This window comes from Astatotilapia calliptera, chromosome 14 (assembly GCF_900246225.1).
Source record: "Astatotilapia calliptera chromosome 14, fAstCal1.2, whole genome shotgun sequence".
NCBI lineage: Eukaryota > Metazoa > Chordata > Actinopteri > Cichliformes > Cichlidae > Astatotilapia > Astatotilapia calliptera.
Genome location: NC_039315.1, coordinates 382,359 through 403,413, shown reverse-complemented (window position 1 = coordinate 403,413; position 21,055 = coordinate 382,359). Strand labels below are relative to the sequence as shown.

The following is a 21,055-nucleotide window of genomic DNA, read 5'->3' as shown; positions in this document are numbered from 1 at the left end:
TGGAGTTAAAGTCAGTAGTTTATTTATAGGAACAGCTACAGAGACACGCTGACGTGTGCACAGCCCGAGCTCGAGCCCCGCACACTGCAGTCAGCATCGGTTTCTCGCTTTCACATTAAACAAAGACGTTTAAGAGAAAAAGAAACTCCATAAACGGAGGAAACAGAAACATCAGGATTAATAAATTGCTGTTTTCATGTGCGTGGGCGCTTCCGGCGTGGTCTGCAGTAAATGTCATGATGTCTAATCACGGAGCCACCGACACGAAGCCTGAGCGCAGCCGCTACACAAACACAAAGCGGCTGCGCTATGAGATTAAAAGCGACATTTTTCACTGATATCAAACAAGTTACAGAATCATTAACAGTCCAACCGGACTAATATGTACTTACTGTGCTTCTCCTCTAGAGGGCAGCACAGGCTTCACTTACGAACTAACAATCAAATCTACACAAACGTGCAAAAAAGAGACTATAAAAATGTAGAGAAGCTCACGTGTGTCAGGTTAGAATAAAAACAGTCCTCTTTACATTCTGAACAAATTCATAAATAGCTGATCAGCTTCTGGATCAAAGGAAACCGCAGTCGAGGCGAAACAACATCGATAAAAACAACAAAGAAGATTAAAGTACAGCGTCCTTTAGCCCCGCCCACCAGACAACGTGACAGATGTTTGAAGCACTTCAGTGAGCACAGACCTGCTTCGCATCAGGTCATAAAAACGACGGTCACATGATTCGAGAGAAGAACGTCGCAAAAAAGCAACAGTAAGTCAGAGCGACTCCTGCGAGCGCCACCCTGAGGTCAGTTACAGTACAGCAGCTTCTTCGTCCTCATCCTCGCACCGAGATCTTGTTCTCCACGGCTGCCAGCATCGAACACAGCCGTGAGTTCTCATTGGCCAGCAGCTTGGACGGCTCGTCGAACTCCACCACCTGGACCAATTAGAGACAGGGAGGCAGAGCAGGTGAGAGTGTTAGCGGAGCTCGACAACACTTCAAACACAGAGACCAGATCTTCTGTGTCAGCATACGCGACACGAGCTCGTCCACACACTTATGGTCACGCGTGTGTCACTGCTCAGTGCGAGGCGTTGTCTTGGACGCAGCTCCCGGGGCTGAAAATGAACACCTGAAACCTGCACTCTCTAAAACAGACACCAGGGGACCATACCTGTCTGTTTACAGAGGTGCGTGTTATGTCTGTTTTTTCTCTTTTACAGGAAACAAAGTTTCGATTTTGGGGTTTTATACCGCTTGTTACTTTGATTACTAATGACACAGGTGTCTAATTTATTCTAGTGTTTCATATTTCAGGGAAATAGTTCCATTCCAAACCACTCTGAGCTCCGCCTCTCACCATCTGTGCGACTTTAACGTCACAGTTTTTATTTTCATCATTTAAAGAAACAAAAACCTTCAAACTAACATGTGACTGAAGCTTCAACGTGTTTACACTGATCTGCTCACACACAACCAGCTATGCTCCTATTGGCCGCGGTGGTGCATGTCTGAGCTCCCATTGGCCGTACCTGCCCCTGGTTGAGCACCATGATGCGGTCGGAGGCCAGGACAGTGTGGAGGCGGTGAGCAATGGTCAGCGTGGTGCAGTGGTGGAACGAGCTCCTGATGGTCTCCTGGATCAGAGCATCCATCTCGGCATCCATGGCCGCGGTCGCCTCATCCAGGATCAGTACCTGAGAGAAGAACGAACCGATCAGAGACAGAGGACAGGCCAGGGGCGGAGCCACTCTGACCTCTCAGGTTCTCACCTTGCACCGTCTCAGCAGCGCACGGGCCATGCACAGCAGCTGACGTTCCCCCACCGAGAAGTTTTCTCCGTTCTCCACCACCTCCGACTCCAGCTTCAGGGGCAGCTGGGACACCTGAGGGGCACATGACGGTCATATAATGTCAGTGTTACAAACACTTGTTGCTGAAGAAGAAGAACGGCGTGTGGTACACAGTAAGCAGCGTGACACTCACACACTCCTTCATGTGACTCCTCTCCAGGGCGTCCCAGATCTTCTCCTCGCTGTACTGGTTAAACGGGTCCAGGTTGGACCTGAAACACACACACACAGTCTGAGTGTGACACCTCCTCACGGGCCTGAAGTGCCTCAGGTGCTCTCAGGTGCTCGTACCTGACGGTGCCGCTGAACAGCACCGGGTCCTGAGGGATGATGGACAGTTTGCTGCGAAGGTCGGCCAACCCGATGTCACTGATGTCCACGCCGTCGATCAGAATGGAGCCGCCACAGCACTCCACCAGCCGGAACAAGGCCACGCCCAGAGACGACTTACCTGAAGAAACACGGCAAGCATCAGCACACCGCCTTCTACAGGCAGGGAGAGGAACTACACACACACTCACAAACACACACACACTCTCTCTCTTTCGGGTCCGACCTGATCCGGTTCTGCCCACGATGCCGACCTTCTCCTTGGGTCGGATGGTGCAGGAGATCTTGTTGAGGACCAGAGGGAGGTTCTCCTGGTACCTCATCTCCACGTCCTTCATCACCAGTTCCCCTTCCTGCGGCCAGTCGGGCGGAGGGGCTCGACCTTTGACCCTGGCTGGCGCCTCCTGGGACAGGGACTGAGACACAGACGGCACATCAGAACCAGAATCCGACAAAGCCAGGAGATGCAGGTTAGAGGTACCGCCGGTACAGCAGCTTCGTTTCAGATCCTGTCAAAAAACTACGAGTGCTTTTAATTTGGAGGAGTTTTAATCTGACAGGAACCAAAACTGAGCAGAACTGGACCGAGTGTAGAACGATCCAGCGAGGGGCAACAGTACCTGGATGTAGTGATGGATTCGTTCGACGGAGGTGAAGCGAGCTTCGGTCTCAGAGGCCAGGCGCACAGTGAACTGGAACAGACCTGTTAACTGACACATGATCCTCCACTCAGTGTTACTTCATTTCAAATACAGCACAGTTTCACAACAGCAACATCTCACAGAGCATCACACTGCAATCCTCAGCAAGGAGCACCTGGTGACAGTGGGGAGGAAGAAACCTGCGTTGGATTGACTGTCCATGAGCAGCGAGGTCAAAAATACCCGTTTACCTTAAAGGTCCTACAATCGACCAAGTATCCATGTCAATGTCACACACGGGCTGCTGTTAGCTGTCTGTAGCTTTAAATCAGCCAATGAAGCAGCCAGCGGGAGCAGAGTGGCTCACTCTGCACGCTGTCGCAGGTCATTATAACTGTAGAGAGAGAGAGAGCGCTCCACGGAGGTCTCGCCTCATAGGATGAGGATGATCCTGAGGAAGGTGGATCAGCTGAGAGCCGTGGAATAGAAGAATGGCTCGGTTCACTGCATTGGAGGGAGTGTTTACAGCAGTGGCGGTCATGGAGCCTCGCAGCAGTTACCAATGTTAGCTGCACAACAGAGCTACAGCAGCACAAAAGACTGTGTGTTATCAGCACACATCCAGCTGCCCGATTAGCACTCGCAGGAACTCTGTGAAGGCTACACGACCCACTGATGACCCGAATTCGGAACCCACGGCGACAGGACTCTGGATCAGCCCAAAACCACACAGGCAGAGCTTGTTAATGTGCTGAAGGCATCTGGGTCCACAGCCACCAAGAACACCATCGCTAACACACAGACAACATCCTAATGACTCAGAGAACCTTGGGAGAAAGTGTTGCTGTCAGATGATCAGACCTTCCCCACAGTCGGGCACGGAGGTGGCAGCATTCTTTGGTACAGAGCTGATGAGCCACGTACCGTCAGCGTTGGGGAGTAAAGGGAATACATGTACCGCCATTACGTATTTAAAATACAAAATATGAGTAACTGTATTCCGTCACACTTACCGTTTAAAAGGTGGTATTTAGAATACAGTTACTTTGTTGAAATAAATGGATTATACAGCGGTCTTTTCCTGTTTCATATGTTGGGCTGTCCCCTTTCTATTTTTGGTAATTGCACGTCGGTGGAAACCCAAACAAAACACTCACTAAGAGGCTCTAATATGAACGCAACAGGCAGAGTGTTACAGGCATCACCCTAAAGAATGTAGCCTCATGGGCGGTGTAGCCCAGCTGTAAGTAAGTGTTGGGATTAAATAATTTGCAGTCTCAATAACGCTATGCTTTTTTATTAATAAGTGTTATAAAGTTATATAGTGTAGTATTAAGTGGACACAGCCCTGAAAAATAAAGGCATGAGACCATGTGCTCTTGGGAAGTAGAGAGCTGTAGACTCTCGCTCACGCTTGCCTGGGAAAATGTAGATAAGAGGGGACCATCTCTAGTGGAAAGTTACTGAGACACTGTTGTTTAGACTAGAATGAGAGAGCTTCTGTAATCAGACTGTCAGGGGCGCACCACCATTTTGAAATCCGCGGCAACGTGTCATGCAGGACGCATCTCCCCTCTAGAAGTAATGTGAAGAGAAATAAAGTTAAATGGTCTACTGAGCAGTGTTTTGTCTTCCATCGGATGCCTCTGAGGAATCAAAAAGAACTCGGTGAAGTGTTGATATTAACTACTGGGGGCTCGTCCGGGATTCCAATACGAGGCTAAGGAGGATGGATTGGGCGCAGTCTGGGGACTCAACCAGCGAAGCGAACAGAGACCAAATTGTATTCAAACTGAGCCACACTTATGGAGCTCCACGATTCTCTTCCTGGTGTTTGGTTGACATCTCCTGATGTTCCCATTTCACAGAAACAGCCTCTGTGTTTTGCCTTATATGCATCCACAGCTGTGCCACCCTCACATGGACTCTACTAACCAATCAGAAGCTTCTTTGTTTTAGAACGGCCCAGTCAAAGTCCAGATCTAAATCCAATCCAGAATCTGTGGCAAGATCTGAAACTGCTGTTCACAAACGCCGTCCATCTAAGCTGACTGAGCTGGAGCTGTTTCAAAGAAGAATGTGCAAAGATTTCAGTCTGTAGATGTGCAAAGCTGGTAGAGACAGACCCTGAAAGACTGGCAGCTGGAACTGCAGCTGGTTCTACAAAGTATTGACTCAGAGCTGAATAATTACGCACACCCCACTTTGAAGTTATTTATTTGTAAAACATGTTTGGAATCATGTCTGATTTATGTTCCACTTCTCACGTGTGCACCACTTTGTGTTGGTCTTTCACCTGGAAGTCCAATAAAATTGATTCATGTTTGTGGCTGTAATGTGACAAAATGTGGGAAAGTTCAAGGGGGCCGAATACTTTTGCAAACCACTGTAAACACACATGTAAGCTAAGAGTCTCTAAAGAAACAGCATTGTTGTTGTTCGGCTTTTCATTTCACCATTTGTTGATTCACTGGAAGAGCGAGTAACGTAATATGGGTCACGTGATCAGTTTGATATCAATCCTTTGTGATTCACCGTCATATTTACATTATTTGTACAGTACGAATGATTTGCTTTGGTACCTGGTCAAACTCCTCTGTCTGCAGCAAACTCACAGGCGGCAGCTCCCCCCCCTCTCACAGGCGTCAGTGCTGTGCTCAGTCACCTAGTGCCTGAGCTCGGACGATACCAAAATTAGGGGGAATTTATGACAGTGCGCTATGTGCTTCTAATATTGTGTGTAGCTTTTGTTTTATACAGTTGTCAGCCAGGCATCTAACTATGGAACAAATTACACTCCAAAAGACCCCGGGCTTCTGAAAAAGATGACCCGGGCTTAAGCTCAGTAAGCCACGTAAAAGTGGTCTTGAGGCCAGTCTTGGTCTCCAGACTGGCTTCGAGACATCCAACTCTAGATTCCAAGCTGGGTTCATTGGCCGCTGTAGCGCCTAGAGACTGTCTGGGTTAATTTTGGGGTTAGTAAATTAGGCTTAAAGTTGAAATTTGCCTCTAAAACCGTGTGTTTGGATTTTGCAGAGCGAGACACGCGCTCTGTATGGTGTGTTGAGTGTGAGGGAGAAGTGTCTCCCAGAGCGCAGTGAAGCAGATAGAAAGAGGAGGAGCAAATGACCCAACTCAGAGGGGAGGAGCTGAGTGTGAGGTGGATCCAAGGAGGCGCTAGGAGAAGCAGTCTGTGTGACTGCAGGGGGAAAGTGTCTAAAACGGAGAGTCAAGAGCAAAAAACAAAAAGCGGTAAATTATTATGAATTATGCATAAAAACTAAAGCAGAACGGGAGGAATTGGGAAAAGAAGGCACAGGATTATTTAAATTAGCAACAAGGGGAAATGTGTTTAAAGAATCAGGGAGAGTGTCAAATAACCAGTGATGAAATTGATTTTAAATAAATCTCTTAGTGTGTTAATACAGGTAACTACGGACCTGGATCAACCGTCCACCACGAGCACAGCAGCCGGAACAAAATGATAGATTAACATAACCCAGCAAGAATCAGCAGCTGTGGAACGGACAGCAGAGAACTAAAGGAGAAATGAAGGGTTTAAGAGTACATCGAAATTGGGTCGAGATTTGGGGCCAACTGACTTGTGGAGGTTGAGAAAGTGTCCGGAGCATCGCAACAAAAGGTGAAACAAACACACACACAGGCAGAGAAACGTGAGAGGAAGGCTCCTTTTAAGGAAACACCTTTTGGAGAAAAACGGGAGCTAAGGCAGAGAGAGGCTTTGCTGGATCTGCAGCTCCACTAAACACACATACAAACCTGTCTGCAAACACACACACATGCAGCAAAAGTCAGCTTACACTCATAAACACGTCAGTACTTCTCAGCAATATTAACTTAACACACACTTGTTGTTAAAATGCTGATTTTATCCACTACTGACAAACTAAAAAAAGAGACTGGTATGACCAACCAGTGATGAAACAATAAATGTAGTGGTTAAGAGTCAAATTGTGAGATGTTTTCTGCTGCTTGAGAAACACAAGTAATTACTGTATGAAGAAAATTCTATTTTGTGGTAATATTTTAAATATGCATCTCTGTTGTCCTGTCATCCTGGTGAGCTATGAGTTCATTATATTATTTAAAAAAACAAACAAGGGGGAGAAACGCTGACACAGGACAGTGTTTCTCTGTAACACAGCAAACACAACATCATTTCCCTGTTGGTCCACTCCTCTCTGTTTATGCTTGATTACAGGCTGCTTTGCCGGCCCTGGAAGCCGAGGCTGACCTGGACTCCTGCTCTCCCCTCTACCATCTTTGACGTGGCCCTGACCAAACGCTGCAGCAGCTGGACCCACAACAACAATCTGAAAATGTCAACAGTGCTACAGGAAAGGATCTCATGCAGCGGAGATGGAGGGCGCTATCACTACACGGGGAAATTCCCCGACAGCTTCAGCTGACAGAGCTGTGATGAGACGCCCATTAAGCACGGATGAAAAGTGAGGCCGAGCAACAGAATGCTGACCTTGGTAACTCTGCATTAACACTGTGCACAGTGACGGACCAACACGGATGATCGGGCAGCAGAGAAAGGGCGTGGCAGAGACAGGAGGAGTAACTGAGCTCAAAAGGCACCTCAGAACGGACAAACACAGAAGAAGATGCAGGTTTCACCTGCAGTGAGCATGGACACTGGAGAAAGGAAGGACCGCCCCAATGGGATCAGAACCAGGATGGACAGAACTGTGAGCAGCAGCAGCAATGGACGCAAACAGACTGAAGAGGAGGGCAGGACCCCAGGGCACGCTTCAGGCCGTGGTTTACCCCAGACACCAGAACAGGAAAGTGATGAACACACACATCTACACACACTCTGACTCAGCATGAAGTGATACACAGACAAACACATGTGCACTTGTTGATTGAGTGAGAAATGACACACACACCTAAACCGAAGTGCTGATTCACTGAGAAGTGATCCACACACAAAATACACACACACAGACCCACATACAGACTCTGTTATAAGAAGCCACTGATTACACAGAACGCATTTATGTTATCCAGAGGACACATATGTACATTTAACAAACGAGGTCTATCATTCTCTGCTCATGAAACGATGTCTGTGTGGTGAGAGTGGAGTTTCTTGCACCTGACTGCATGCCTCGGGATGTTTATGGCTGCTCAAGGCCTGGACTGAGTTGTTCACTGGGCTTCACACAGCCAGATGAGAGATATGAGGAGCAGTGGTACAGAGTGAAAATGATGAATTAACTGTGTAATGTATAATTCGGAGCACTGCATTTTCTATGATTGAGATTTGATCCCTGGAGAAACTTGATAGATCAAGTGACAGCAGGTGGAAAGACTGTCACAGAGTGACACTCAAGTCTGAGTTCAGACCAAGAAAGTATAAGAAACTAATTAAATCCAGGAGCAGTCAATGCAACTCTGCATGTTACAGCATCTGAGGTTCTAACTCGCACACAGTATTGTTCTATGGGGAACTCCTGTGAGTTTTCTGTTGATTTTTCTTAGCAGTAGGTTGAGTTTATCAGTGAGGTTTGGATTGTTTTCTTCCTCTATGAGAAAGACAGTTTTGTGCTTAGACATGTCTGGAACTGGCTCTAGTATTTGTTATTTTATTATGATTTTATGGTCTGAGATAAGGAATATGAGACGTGTGATCCAACGGTGGTGATATTTTGTGAGCTCATGATTTAAGAATCTTTTATCCAGGCCTGGAAGACTGAAATTTAAACTTCTATCAAATATTCTTACTGGAAACTGTCGCAAAGTGTGTTTCTCCATGATTATAATGGGCTTTGGAGAAATTCACTTATATGGGACACTGATCACATGAGATAGTCCTGAGTCTGAAGGAAGATCCAGGGGGTCAGTGTTGACATTGTGGAGGACTATAAATACCTTGGAGTACACATTGACAATAAACTGGACTGGGCTAAAAACACCACAGCACTTTACAGGAAGGGCCAGAGTCGTCTCTATTTTTTGAGGCGACTGAGGTCCTTCAACATCTGCCAGAAAATGCTGAGGATTTTCTATGAGTCTGTGGTGGCCAGTGCGATCCTCTATGCTGTTGCATGCTGGGGGAGCAGGCTGAGGGTCGCAGATGCCAACAGACTTAATAAACTGATCCGTAAGGCCAGCAATGTTGTGGGGATGGAGCTGGACTCCCTCAAGGTGGTGTCGGAGAGGCGGATGCTGTCCAAGATAAAGACAATGTTGGATAACACCTCCCACCCACTCCATGACGTGCTGGTCAGTCACAGGAGTACGTTCAGTGAGAGATTACCCATAATGCACCACTGAACGACACAGGAAATCATTCCTGCCTGTGGCTCCCTCTACAACGCATCCACTTAACACACTGGTTACTGCTACAGCTACACCCTTCTTGCACGTTCTTTTTCAGCTATTTATTAATAAGTGACTTTATGTATATATATGCCTGTATATATTATATATGGTGCTATTCTTAGTTGTGTATTGTCTGTCTTTCTACTGTTTGTTTATAATGCAGCACTGTAACGAACAATAATTTCCCCCAGGGATCAATAAAGGATTCTGATTCTGAGAACAGCGTGCAAGGCGAGCAGATGGACGGAGATGTAGCTAGCCACCCCCACGCAGGCTTCCAGGACATCATTACTCACTTAAAGCAGAGTTTAAAACTGAGTTTGCCACGAATAAGAAAGACATCAAACAAGAAATGAAGGACGAATCCGACGGCTTCAAGAAAGACATTAATATAAACCAGGCAGAAACGGCGAATGAGCTAGCTAGCCATGAGACCAGACTCGAACAAGCTGAAAAAAGACTGGAAGAGATGGAAAGGGGGAATATGGCCGCAAAAGACGCACTAACCCAGTCGCTCCAGCAACAACGGAGTATTCAGATGAAACTGGCTGACTTGGAAAGCCATAGCCAATTGGTAAATAGATTTGATGCACTGTGCTTTAGCGGGTTGGGACGCTCATCTTGTAACCAGAAGGTTGCTGGTTCAATCCCCAGCTCTGTCTGGTGTACTGTTTTCCCTCCTTGTAAATCTCACATTTGATGATGGACCACAGGTTCTCAATGGGGTTCAGATCAGGTGAACAAGGAGGCCATGTCATTAGTTTTTCTTCTTTTATACCCTTTCTTGCAGCCACGCTGTGGAGTACTTGGACGCGTGTGATGGAGCATTGTCCTGCATGAAAATCATGTTTTTCTTGAAGGATGCAGACTTCTTCTTGTACCACTGCTTGAAGAAGGTGTCTTCCAGAAACTGGCAGTAGGACTGGGAGTTGAGCTTGACTCCATCCTCAACCCGAAAAGGCCCCACAAGCTCATCTTTGATGATACCAGCCCAAACCAGTACTCCACCTCCACCTTGCTGGCGTCGGACTGGAGCTCTCTGCCCTTTACCAATCCAGCCACGGGCCCATCCATCTGGCCCATCAAGACTCACTCTCATTTCATCAGTCCATAAAACCTTAGAAAAACCAGTCTTGAGATATTTCTTGGCCCAGTCTTGACGTTTCAGCTTGTGTGTCTTGTTCAGTGGTGGTCGTCTTTCAGCCTTTCTTACCTTGGCCATGTCTCTGAGTATTGCACACCTTGTGCTTTTGGGCACTCCAGTGATGTTGCAGCTCTGAAATATGGCCAAACTGGTGGCAAGTGGCATCTTGGTAGCTGCACGCTTGACTTTTCTCAGTTCATGGGCAGTTATTTTGCGCCTTGGTTTTTCCACACGCTTCTTGCGACCCTGTTGACTATTTTGAATGAAACGCTTGATTGTTCGATGATCACGCTTCAGAAGCTTTGCAATTTTGAGACTGCTGCATCCCTCTGCAAGATATCTCACTATTTTTGACTTTTCTGAGCCTGTCAAGTCCTTCTTTTGACCCATTTTGCCAAAGGAAAGGACGTTGCCTAATAATTATGCACACCTGATATAGGGTGTTGATGTCATTAGACCACACCCCTTCTCATTACAGAGATGCACATCACCTAATATGCTTAATTGGTAGTAGGCTTTCGAGCCTATACAGCTTGGAGTAAGACAACATGCATGAAGAGGATGATGTGGACAAAATACTCATTTGCCTAATAATTCTGCACTCCCTGTATCTGCAAAACCGCTCTCCAACTACAAGCATCACTGCTGTGCACCAACAAGGCTTTCTCCACCAAGTACTATGTCATATTTTACTTTGGCTGACTTCACTCAGTGATATGCAGATCAAATAATTATTTCCCTCACAGTGTTTAAACTGAGCTCTCACGTTTCTCTCACTGAAGCTGCAGGTTTCCGTGGTCTGGTTTGTGCTTCAGCACATCAGCTTCAGTCGAACCAGCCGTGAGCACAGCGCCAACAGTGCAGCTGGCTGTCTTCACAGAGCGCTCTCTGACAGCAGCTTAGCATCGATCTCGACTCTAACTGTGGGTCATTTTCATGACCCGGACGACCGTTAGACAATACTCCACTGGGGACCAGTAATGCCGTCGCATCACATCTGCAAAGGTTTAAATGTTAAAGTTACCTGGACGGCGTAGGAGATGGCGAGGCCGGCGTAGGCAGGGGAGATCTTTCCATGCATCACAACCATCATCAGAGCTGTGATGCTGATCAGAGCCACACTGATGATGTCCAGGCGCACAGCCAGCCACCGCATCGCACAGCTGAAGAGGTAGAACGGGGCCTGGTTCTGGTCCAGCAACACCTGGTACCTGGAAACAACAGCACACAGTCAGCGGTCAGAACTACATCCTGGACGTCGGAGCGGGTCATTCGGTCCGACCCAGACCTGTGCAGGAAGTCGCGGCCTCGATCATAGGCCTGCAGCGTGGCCAGGCCGTGGATGCTGGAGGTGATGTGGGACATGAAGGGAGACATCGTCACATTGTCCAGTCGCTTCAGCTCTCGTATGAAGACCCTGGAGATGCTGTGGAGCACCGCAAAGAGCAGGACCAGAGGACCCACCGCCACCAGGAACCACGGGAAAACACAGCTGATCACGCCCAGGCAGAAGAAGACCAGGATCACGTTCTGGATGAACATCTCCGCTTGGAACGGCAGACGAGTGTCGACTAGATGGAAACAGAGGAGACGGGACTCGGTTAGACCCTGGACCCGAACGGCAGCTCAGACCCTCCAGTCCCACCGTCACCTTCATCCATGTCCTTGGAGAAGCGGTTGAGGAGCCGTCCCGTGGGAGTCGTGTCAAAGAACTTCATGGGGCAGCGCAGGATCTTATGGAAGAGCTCGTCATGCAGCTTAGAGGAAGCTCGCAGGGTTCCCTGAGGAGAGACCACAAACACCACGCTGTAACAACAGGCTCGCTGTAACCACGGTAACCAGTATTTTACAAGCAGGCTGAGAGCAACTGCAGCAACAGGCCGGAGGGGACCTGGGCTGAACTCTGACCTTGACAAAGGCGACCCCTCTGATGAGTTTGAAGAGCAACATGACTCCCATGGAGGAGGCGTAAATGGCGGCATATTGTTGCATCATGGGATTATCTCTCATGCTGATACTCACCGCTGAACTGTTGCCAAGGGTTACCGTGGTGTTCTGGGAAAAACGGAGAAAGAGGAGTCAGAGGGAGAGCAGGGAACAGGAGGAGACGAGAGGCGGAGAGCAGAGAGGAGGAGACGCACCCCGCTGCCCTGATTGATCCAGTAACTGAGCCACCAATGGCAGAAGGCAGAGCTTCCCACATTCAGGACAAACAGGGCCACGATCAGCAGGCAGGAGGCGGAGCCACCACATGCTGACATGTACACCTGGAACACAGGCCACACCACAGCCCCGTACTGCTGCTCCTCCCCTTTAGGGTCACATGAACAGGAAATGGGACAGAAACAGAGACAGAAGGTCCCTCGTTTAATTTACCTGAACGCTGTGCTCTCTGTCACTACGAAACTTTCAATAGAGCGGATTAAAAAATCCTACCGTTGTCCTTGACGACCGGGATGTTCTTCTTCAGTGATCCTGGTTTAGCGTCCGCTGGTTTCCTCTGAGAGCTGCCATTCTTCCTGCTCGGAGCCTGAAACAGGTGAGACAGAGACAGAGACATGTGAGCTGCAGTCAGGTGAGACAGAGACAGCTGAAATACAGGTGAGACAGGTGAGATACAGACAAGTGAGAAAGACAGGTGAGACAGAGGCAGGTGAGATACAGACAGGTGAGACAGTCATGTTAGATACAGACTGAGGAGACAGGTGAGATACAGACAGGTGAGACAGAGACATTTGAGATACAGACAGGTGAGACAGGTGAGATACAGACAGGTGAGAAAGACAGGTAAGATGCAGACAGGTGAGACAGAGACATTTGAGATACAGACAGGTGAGACAGAGACATTTGAGATACAGACAGGTGAGACAGGTGAGATACAGACAAGTGAGAAAGACAGGTGAGACAGAGGCAGGTGAGATACAGACAGGTGAGACAGTCATGTTAGATACAGACTGAGGAGACAGGTGAGATACAGACAGGTGAGACAGAGACATTTGAGATACAGACAGGTGAGACAGGTGAGATACAGACAGGTGAGAAAGACAGGTTAGATACAGACTACAGACAGGTGAGAAAGACAGGTTAGATACAGACTACAGACAGGTGAGAAAGACAGGTGAGAGGCAGACAGGTGAGACAGAGACAGGTGAGATACAGACAGGTGAGACAGAGACAGGTGAGATACAGACAGGTGAAATGCAGACAGGTGAGACAGAGACATGTGAGATACAGACAGATAAGACAGGTGAGATACAGACAGGTGAGACAGACAGGCGAGAAATAGACAGGTGAGACAGGTGAGATACAGACAGGTGAGATACAGACAGGCGAGATACAGACAGGTGAGACAGGTGAGACAGAGACAGGTGAGACTGAGACAGGTGAGACAGTCATGTTAGATATAGACTGAGGAGACAGGTGAGATACAGACAGGTGAGACAGAGACATTTGAGATACAGACAGGTGAGACAGGTGAGACACAGACAGGTGAGAAAGACAGGTTAGATACAGACTACAGACAGGTGAGAAAGACAGGTGAGAGGCAGACAGGTGAGACAGAGACAGGTGAGATACAGACAGGTGAGACAGAGACAGGTGAGACACAGACAGGTAAGAAAGACATGTTAGATACAGACTACAGACAGGTGAGAAAGACAGGTGAGAGGCAGACAGGTGAGACAGAGACAGGTGAGATACAGACAGGTGAAATGCAGACAGGTGAGACACAGACATGTGAGATACAGACAGATAAGACAGGTGAGATACAGACAGGTGAGACAGACAGGCGAGAAATAGACAGGTGAGACAGGTGAGATACAGACAGGTGAGATACAGACAGGCGAGATACAGACAGGTGAGACAGGTGAGACAGAGACAGGTGAGACCGAGACAGGTGAGACAGTCATGTTAGATATAGACTGAGGAGACAGGTGAGATACAGACAGGTGAGACAGAGACATTTGAGATACAGACAGGTGAGACAGGTGAGACACAGACAGGTGAGAAAGACAGGTTAGATACAGACTACAGACAGGTGAGATACAGACAGGTGAAATGCAGACAGGTGAGACAGAGACATGTGAGATACAGACAGGTGAGACAGACAGGCGAGAAAGACCGTTGAGATACAGACTACAGACAGGTGAGATACAGGCAGGTGAGACAGAGACGTGTGAGATACAGACAGATAAGACAGGTGAGATACAGACAGGTGAGACAGACGAGAAAGACCGTTGAGATACAGACTACAGACAGGTGAGATACAGGCAGGTGAAACAGGTGAGACAGAGACAGGTGAGATACAGGCAGGTGAGACAGAGACGTGTGAGATACAGACAGATAAGACAGGTGAGATACAGACAGGTGAGACAGACGAGAAAGACCGTTGAGATACAGACTACAGACAGGTGAGATACAGGCAGGTGAAACAGGTGAGACAGAGACAGGTGAGATAAGACAGGTGAGACAGAGACAGGTGAGATACAGGCAGGTACCTCAATGTGTGGTTTGTCTCCGAGCAGGAAGAGGTTAAACATGGCGGCATAGTCTCCACTGAGTTTCATCAGGTTGTCATGGTTACCCTGCTCCACGATACTCCCCTCCCTCATCAAGATGACATCATCACAGTCCACCAGATACTGCCCACCGCCACACACACACACACACACACACACACACACACACACAGGTCATCTCCATGGTAACCACCTGCAGAAAAGCTCAGTGGTGGCGAGGGTGCTCACCTGTAGCTGGTGGGTGACGAAGATGACGGTTTTGTGGCGAAGCTGCTTCCTTATAGCGTTGTGGAAGATGTGGCTGGCCACATGGGTGTCGAGGGCGCTCAGCGGGTCGTCCAGGATGTAAACATCCCGGTCACTGTAGAGGGCGCGGGCCAAGCTGATTCGCTGCCGCTGCCCACCACTCAGGTTGGCGCCACGCTCTCCGATCTGATTGGAGGAAAACAGCAACATAAAACGACGCATCCAGAGCCTTCTATCTACACACAGGTACACAGGAAGTGATGTCACCTCTGTGAGGTCAGCGCTGGGCAGAAGAGCGAGGTCGGTTCTGAGGCAGCAGGCGCTGATGACAGACTGAAATCTGCAGAGAGGGGGCGGAGTTAGTGTGGAACAACAGAAGGGCTTCTGTTGACTGGGTGATGTCACTTCCTGTTTGGCGTCCAGCTCAGTGTGTCAGTGTGTGATGTGCAGGTGTCTCTGCCTCACCTGTCCTCCTGATACTCCAGCCCAAAAAGGATGTTGTCTCTGAGCGTGGCGTTCAGGATCCAGGCCTGCTGGGCCACGTACGCCAGCCTTCCTTTGACCGCCACGCTGCCCTCCAGCACCGTCATCTGCCAACACATCAATGTTTAATAATGAACCGATAATGGCCAACAACCAACACTGATCACCATGGCAACAGCAGGGAAAGGAGACATCACCTGTCCCAAGATGGCTGAAACCAGCGAGGTTTTTCCACTGCCGACACTTCCACAGACGCCGAGCAGCTTCCCCTGAGCAGACAGACAGGTGTGAGTGATGTCCCACCCCCACTCAGGCTCAGATGCTACTAATGCCACGCCCCCACTCGGGCTAAGGTGTGACTGATTGGTGGATACCTGCTGGATGCTCAGGTTTATGTTGTGCAGCGTGCTCTGCAGGCGCTGAGGGATGGAGGGGGTGGGCAGCAATGGAGGACACGCCTCCCCGTCTTCCTCCTCCTCCGGACTTCTCTCCTCTCCTCCTTCTCTTCCTCTCAGCAGGGAGTCCTTCACCTCCTCCTCGTCCTGCTCCTGGATGACGGCCGAGTCTCTGCACCTGGACACCAGCAAACACACACCTGAGTGCATCAGCGATCAGGGCAGATCAATACAGCTGATCAACACGAGCTCGTGGGTTTACTTTTCTCTCTGTCGGTGTCTGCTGGCCCCTCCCACACTTGGACTGGGCTGAGCGCTCTGTCCGCCTCCTTCCCACGCCAGACTGGCACCGCTAATCTCCACGGCAACCTGAGGGTTGACAGGCAGCGCTCGGACCCCATCGACCTCAGGCAACAGGAAGAGACTCTGAGGAAGGAGGGCAGGGCATAGATGAGATCAGGAGGCACAGGTGTGTGCAGGTGTTCCTATGAACGTGCAGTACGCAGGCGTAAGTGCACGAAGTCAATAACCAACCTTGAATCTTTCCACAGCAACGGAGGCCTCGGACAGCGACTTGACAGAAAATGGTGTGACCTTCAGGGCAAAGGTCATGGCGTTAAACACCGTTACCACGGTGAAGGCCTGGATGGGTAACGGGAAAGGGCATCTGTTATCATACCAGACTGTCAACAGGTAACCGGCACAGAGAGGACATGAATTGCGGTACCTGAGCAGCTGTCAGGTCGTATCCTAGCAACATGTGGGCAGAGAATGTCGCCACGCTGGCGATGACAACAACGATGGGAGCCACGCCCACTGTGATGCTCTGGAAGTATCCCGTGAGCTCAAGGATCCTGCGCTCCTCGTCCCGGATCCCTGAAAGGAAACACAGACATGATGAGTGTTCGGCTGTGTTACCGTGGCAACCGCTGAGCGCGTGTGAGGTGAGCGCGTACGGTGGACATCCTGCGAGAAGGCTTTGACCCAGGCATACATCTTGATGAACTTGATGTAGCTGAGAATCTCGTTCATCTTCTGAACACGCCTGTCGGTGACGGCCATGCCCTTCCTCCTGAAATACGCCGTCATCCTCGAGCTGAGCATCTAATGGCAGATCAATACATCGCCATCAATACACTTAATCGCGCTCGATAGGTGCGCCTGTAGCACGTCTGAGGCTCGTTTAAGGACAGAAACAGCTTATAGTCACAGCGCCGTCTCACACTGCCTTTAACCCTTTCACACATAGTGGTCACCACAGTGCACAGCTCTTTAAAGGCTGTTTTCTTGTATTTGTGTGAGTGTTGATGCTGTACTTGCACATAAAACACAACATTGGACACTGATGTGTCACTCCACACCCTGCCACCCACTCCAAAGGTAATCTTATCCACCTAAGTGGACGTGTAAAAAAGTCTTTGAAAAGTACATGTTTAAAAAAAATGAAGTTCAAAAATATTTTTTTCATGCCTAAAGATGAATAAAAATACTTAAGAAAAAATCTTGATTGAGGTTGTCATAATTCATGCATGAAAGGGTTAAAGAGTAATCATTTAGAAGAACACAGGTGTAGTCAGGTGAGCACAGGCGGGCTCACAAAAGGTCAAAGACTCAGTCAGACTCGGCGAGTTTTAAAGGTGCTGACCATGGTTGGGTAGAAAAGGATGAAGACGGCGGAGCCCAGCAGAGAGGTCGGTCCCAGGATGAACAGATTGTAGGCAACGCCGAGGACGGCCACCAGGGGGCCTCCTGCTAGCAAACTGCCCACGGCTGCCGCCTCAAACATCCTTTGACCGTCACTGGAGCACATGTTCACCAGCTGACAGGAAGGAAGCAAAAGATGACAGCAGAGTGAAAGGAAGTAGAAAACAATAAGAGTATTAAAGTCAGCACAGTCAGGTAACCACACCTGTCCCACAGACTTGTCCCTGATGCTGCGCAGACGCAGGATCTTCTGGAAGGCCAGGCTGAGGATGGCTCCCCTCAGTCTGGTCCCGGTCCGGTAGTTCAGGGCCCAGGTCAGAGCCAGAGACCAGGACCGCACCAGCTCTGCCGCGAGGAGACCCAGAACCAGCAGCAGCCCGTAGCCCAGGTCGGCCTCTTCCTGTTGGGTGTATTCGAGCAGACGCTTCACCACGAACGCCTGTGGGGGGTGGAGTCACTGGTTACACCACGGCAGTCTGATGGCAGTAAGGCAAACGTGATTCTGGCTCTGAGGTTCTCACCGGCCCGCTGAACCCGGCCACCTGAGTGACGGCGAGGCAGAGGATGGAGAGGAGGAGGCGTGTCCTACAGAACGCCCAGACCACTGAACACAGAGAGGCGCTCGTGCCCTTTGACCTCTGCTCTTCCTTCCAGAGAGCCCACAGCCTGTGGACACACAGTCTCACAATAACACACACATACAGACCAAAGGCTTTGAATACATGCCTTCATTAGCTCCTCCCACCTCATGCTGTTGTCATTGCAGCTTTCCCGCTGCGACACGGGCCAGACATCATCCAATAGGAGCTGTTTCTTCCTGCGGGCACGCATGGCCAGAGGAGTCAACCAATTAAACGTCATGAAGGAGAAGAACCCAGCGCTGTCGACGGGATGACACCACCTGAGGAGTAACACACAGGTGAGTGCACCTGCCTGCCTCTTAGGGACGTACCAGGTCCTCACAGTCATAGCAAAACAAATCTGTGTGTGTGTGTGGGGGGGGGGGGCTTACCTGTCATCCTCTCCACCTTTGCTCTGCTCTGCATCATTGGCTCTGTCCTCCTCCAGCTCTTCACAGTGGCAGTCAGTTGATCTGTCCTCCAGTGAAACCTGACCACACGCACACACGCACACACACACACACGCACACAGACACACACAGACACACACAGACGCACACAGACACACACAGACACACACAGACACACCTGTTAAACTTCTACTGTCTCTACGTCTTCAGCATTTAAAAGGCTAAAACCCAAACTGGTCCCCAAACACACTGACTCTATATACACAGAAGAATGTTCTCTGATTGGCTGTTAGCAGTTTGCTGCAAACCTTCAGGTAACCATGGTAACAGGACCGATGTGTGTCTCATTGAGTTTCAGGACTAGCATCATGTGGCTGAGGGTCCTTAAAGAGAGACAAGTCTCTGTGTGTGGCTGCAGCCTCCTCTCTGAGCACGCTCACTCACAGCAGCAGAGCTGCATCCACCGAGCACGTTCAGAGCTCACGTTCCTGCCTCGTGATGCCTACACACATAACTTCCATTCACTCGCCCTCGGCCAATCAGGTGCCTCATAGACCCTGAGACTCAGAGCCTCAGCCAATCACACAGCGGGGTCCTCAGCATCGGGAGTGGGCGGGGCTTCGTTATATAAACAGACTGCAGCTTTGTCTGCTTTTTATTTAGCAGTGCAGTAGAAGCTTTTATTTTGAAGCAGAAGCTCACGTTTCCTGTCTGATTTCTGATCACATCATGTATTAATTGAATCTGATCAGTTATTTATTGATTACTCAGATATTCAGGTCCGCAGAGGGTTTAATGAGTTCATCAGTCACACTGATGAACACTGATCAATCGCTTTGGCTGTGATTTCTGGTGCAGTGGTCACTTTATTAGGAACACCTGGAACGTCCACAGGTGTTCCTGTTTCTGACCTGACCTGGCTCTAGGTTTTTCCACTGATCAATAGAAAGTATTGATCAGCAATTGCTGTTGAGGTGACCTGGCTTCACTGTGCTCCCAAATGCAATATCAATGCAGTACTACTGCCCTCCTGAGTGGCTGTACCCGAGTACTCACCTGCAACCCCGGCAGAGCGCCGCAGGAGGACCCCGACTCGCTCTGTCCAAAGTCATGTTGTTTCATCTTCTATCAGACCACATGGGACCGTGACCTCTGACCCCGCAACACCAACAACCTCAGGAAAAGCTCCTGAAGACAAAAACAGATACACATTAAAAACACTGCAGTAAGACTACTCCAAATATTACATCTAGCAGTACTACAGTGATGCCAAGACTGTAGTACCAGTTGCACCAGCATAAATATCACAGTAATACTGCAATACATACTACAGTAATACTGGACTATATCCCGCAGTAATACATGAGTAAATACTGTCTTTACAGTGATATAAATATTGCAATACAATCTGAAAACGCTGCATTAATAGTTGCACTGCACAAATTGCACTACTACTGTAGTAATTCTGCAGTAAATACTACATTAGTACTACTAAAAATATTTCAATACTACCTTAATAAATACTCCAGTAAGTAACTAAGTGAGAACGCTGCAGGAACATTTGAACAATTACTACAATAATACTTCAAATACTGTAAAATATTCTGTAAAAAACTTAAAATACTGTAAATACTGGAGGAACGCTGCTTCTGCCTTTAAACCGGTAGGAGTACTGTAGTAGTACTGGTTTAAATACTACAGGCACACTAGTATAGATACTGTGATAGAATTAATATAAATAACACAGGATTATACTGCAGTATTAATGCTATCAACACTGCAATTGTATTTTATTCTACTGTATATAGTATATTATTTTATTCTATTCTGTACAGCTGTGTACTGTATTTATTCTTATTGTATTCTAATTTTTGCGTCATAACTTTTGCACTGTCCACTTCCTGCTGTGACAAAACAAATTTCCCACATGTGGGACTAATAAAGGTTATCTTATCTTATCTTATCTTAGTATAAATACTGCAGTAGTACAGGTATAAATACGGTTATGGTAGTAGTATAAATACTGCATCTCCTCCAGAATAAGGTGACGGGCTATGGCTCCTTCACAATAAAAGCCTGTGATGCTGCCGTTAGAGAACAGGCTGTCCTCGCGCTCGGACACGGGCAGAGAGGAGCTGCTGCCCGGTGTCCGGGCTCACCTGTGCGGGTCTCACTTGTCCGTCCGTTCCACAGTCTGCCCGCGTTCCCGGTGTGAGCGCAGCCTCGGTCACTGTCCTCCTTCAGGTCCGCGGATCTCTGGTAACTGAAGCTGCGGCTCAGCAGTAGCAGCGGTGATGCGCGGGGCAGCATGGGAAATGGAGTTTAATCCGACCGAAGACCCCCCCCCCTCCCCCCGACA

At 48.8% G+C, this 21,055-nt stretch overlaps 1 protein-coding gene across 2 annotated transcripts; it reads right to left on the bottom strand.

The window, feature by feature from the left end:
• abcc5 (ATP-binding cassette, sub-family C (CFTR/MRP), member 5) lies at positions 1-21,022 on the bottom strand. Of its 2 annotated transcripts, XM_026192102.1 has the most exons (30): positions 20,856-21,022; positions 19,753-19,884; positions 18,679-18,776; positions 18,412-18,567; positions 18,188-18,332; positions 17,872-18,105; positions 17,608-17,781; positions 16,919-17,066; positions 16,690-16,838; positions 16,497-16,604; positions 16,225-16,388; positions 15,942-16,140; positions 15,765-15,836; positions 15,550-15,674; positions 15,352-15,424; positions 15,067-15,270; positions 14,818-14,961; positions 12,758-12,851; positions 12,463-12,632; positions 12,230-12,376; positions 11,973-12,102; positions 11,610-11,892; positions 11,346-11,532; positions 2,803-2,892; positions 2,409-2,598; positions 2,144-2,303; positions 1,986-2,064; positions 1,772-1,885; positions 1,532-1,696; positions 1-935 (listed from the first exon to the last, which is right to left on the bottom strand). In XM_026192102.1, the coding sequence occupies exons 2-30, from the start codon at positions 19,816-19,818 to the stop codon at positions 834-836; spliced, it is 4,170 nt and encodes a 1,389-aa protein (XP_026047887.1). In that variant the 5' UTR covers positions 19,819-19,884; positions 20,856-21,022; the 3' UTR covers positions 1-833. The 2 variants fall into 2 exon arrangements, with proteins under 2 accessions (XP_026047887.1, XP_026047888.1); XM_026192103.1 differs by lacking the exons at positions 19,753-19,884; positions 20,856-21,022 and adding an exon at positions 19,005-19,138.
• Positions 21,023-21,055: the final 33 nt, after the last annotated feature.

What these genes read in the sequence shown, in the direction of transcription:
- abcc5 (XM_026192102.1), bottom strand. Translation starts at nt 19,818, where the DNA reads ATGAAACAACATGACTTTGGACAGAGCGAGTCGGGGTCCTCCTGCGGC. An exon ending in TTGCTGTGGAAAGATTCAAG is followed by an intron (nt 16,389 to 16,496) that starts GTTGGTTATTGA and finishes CTCCTTCCTCAG; the next exon opens with AGTCTCTTCCTGTTGCCTGA. An exon ending in TTTCAGCCATCTTGGGACAG is followed by an intron (nt 15,675 to 15,764) that starts GTGATGTCTCCT and finishes ATGTGTTGGCAG; the next exon opens with ATGACGGTGCTGGAGGGCAG.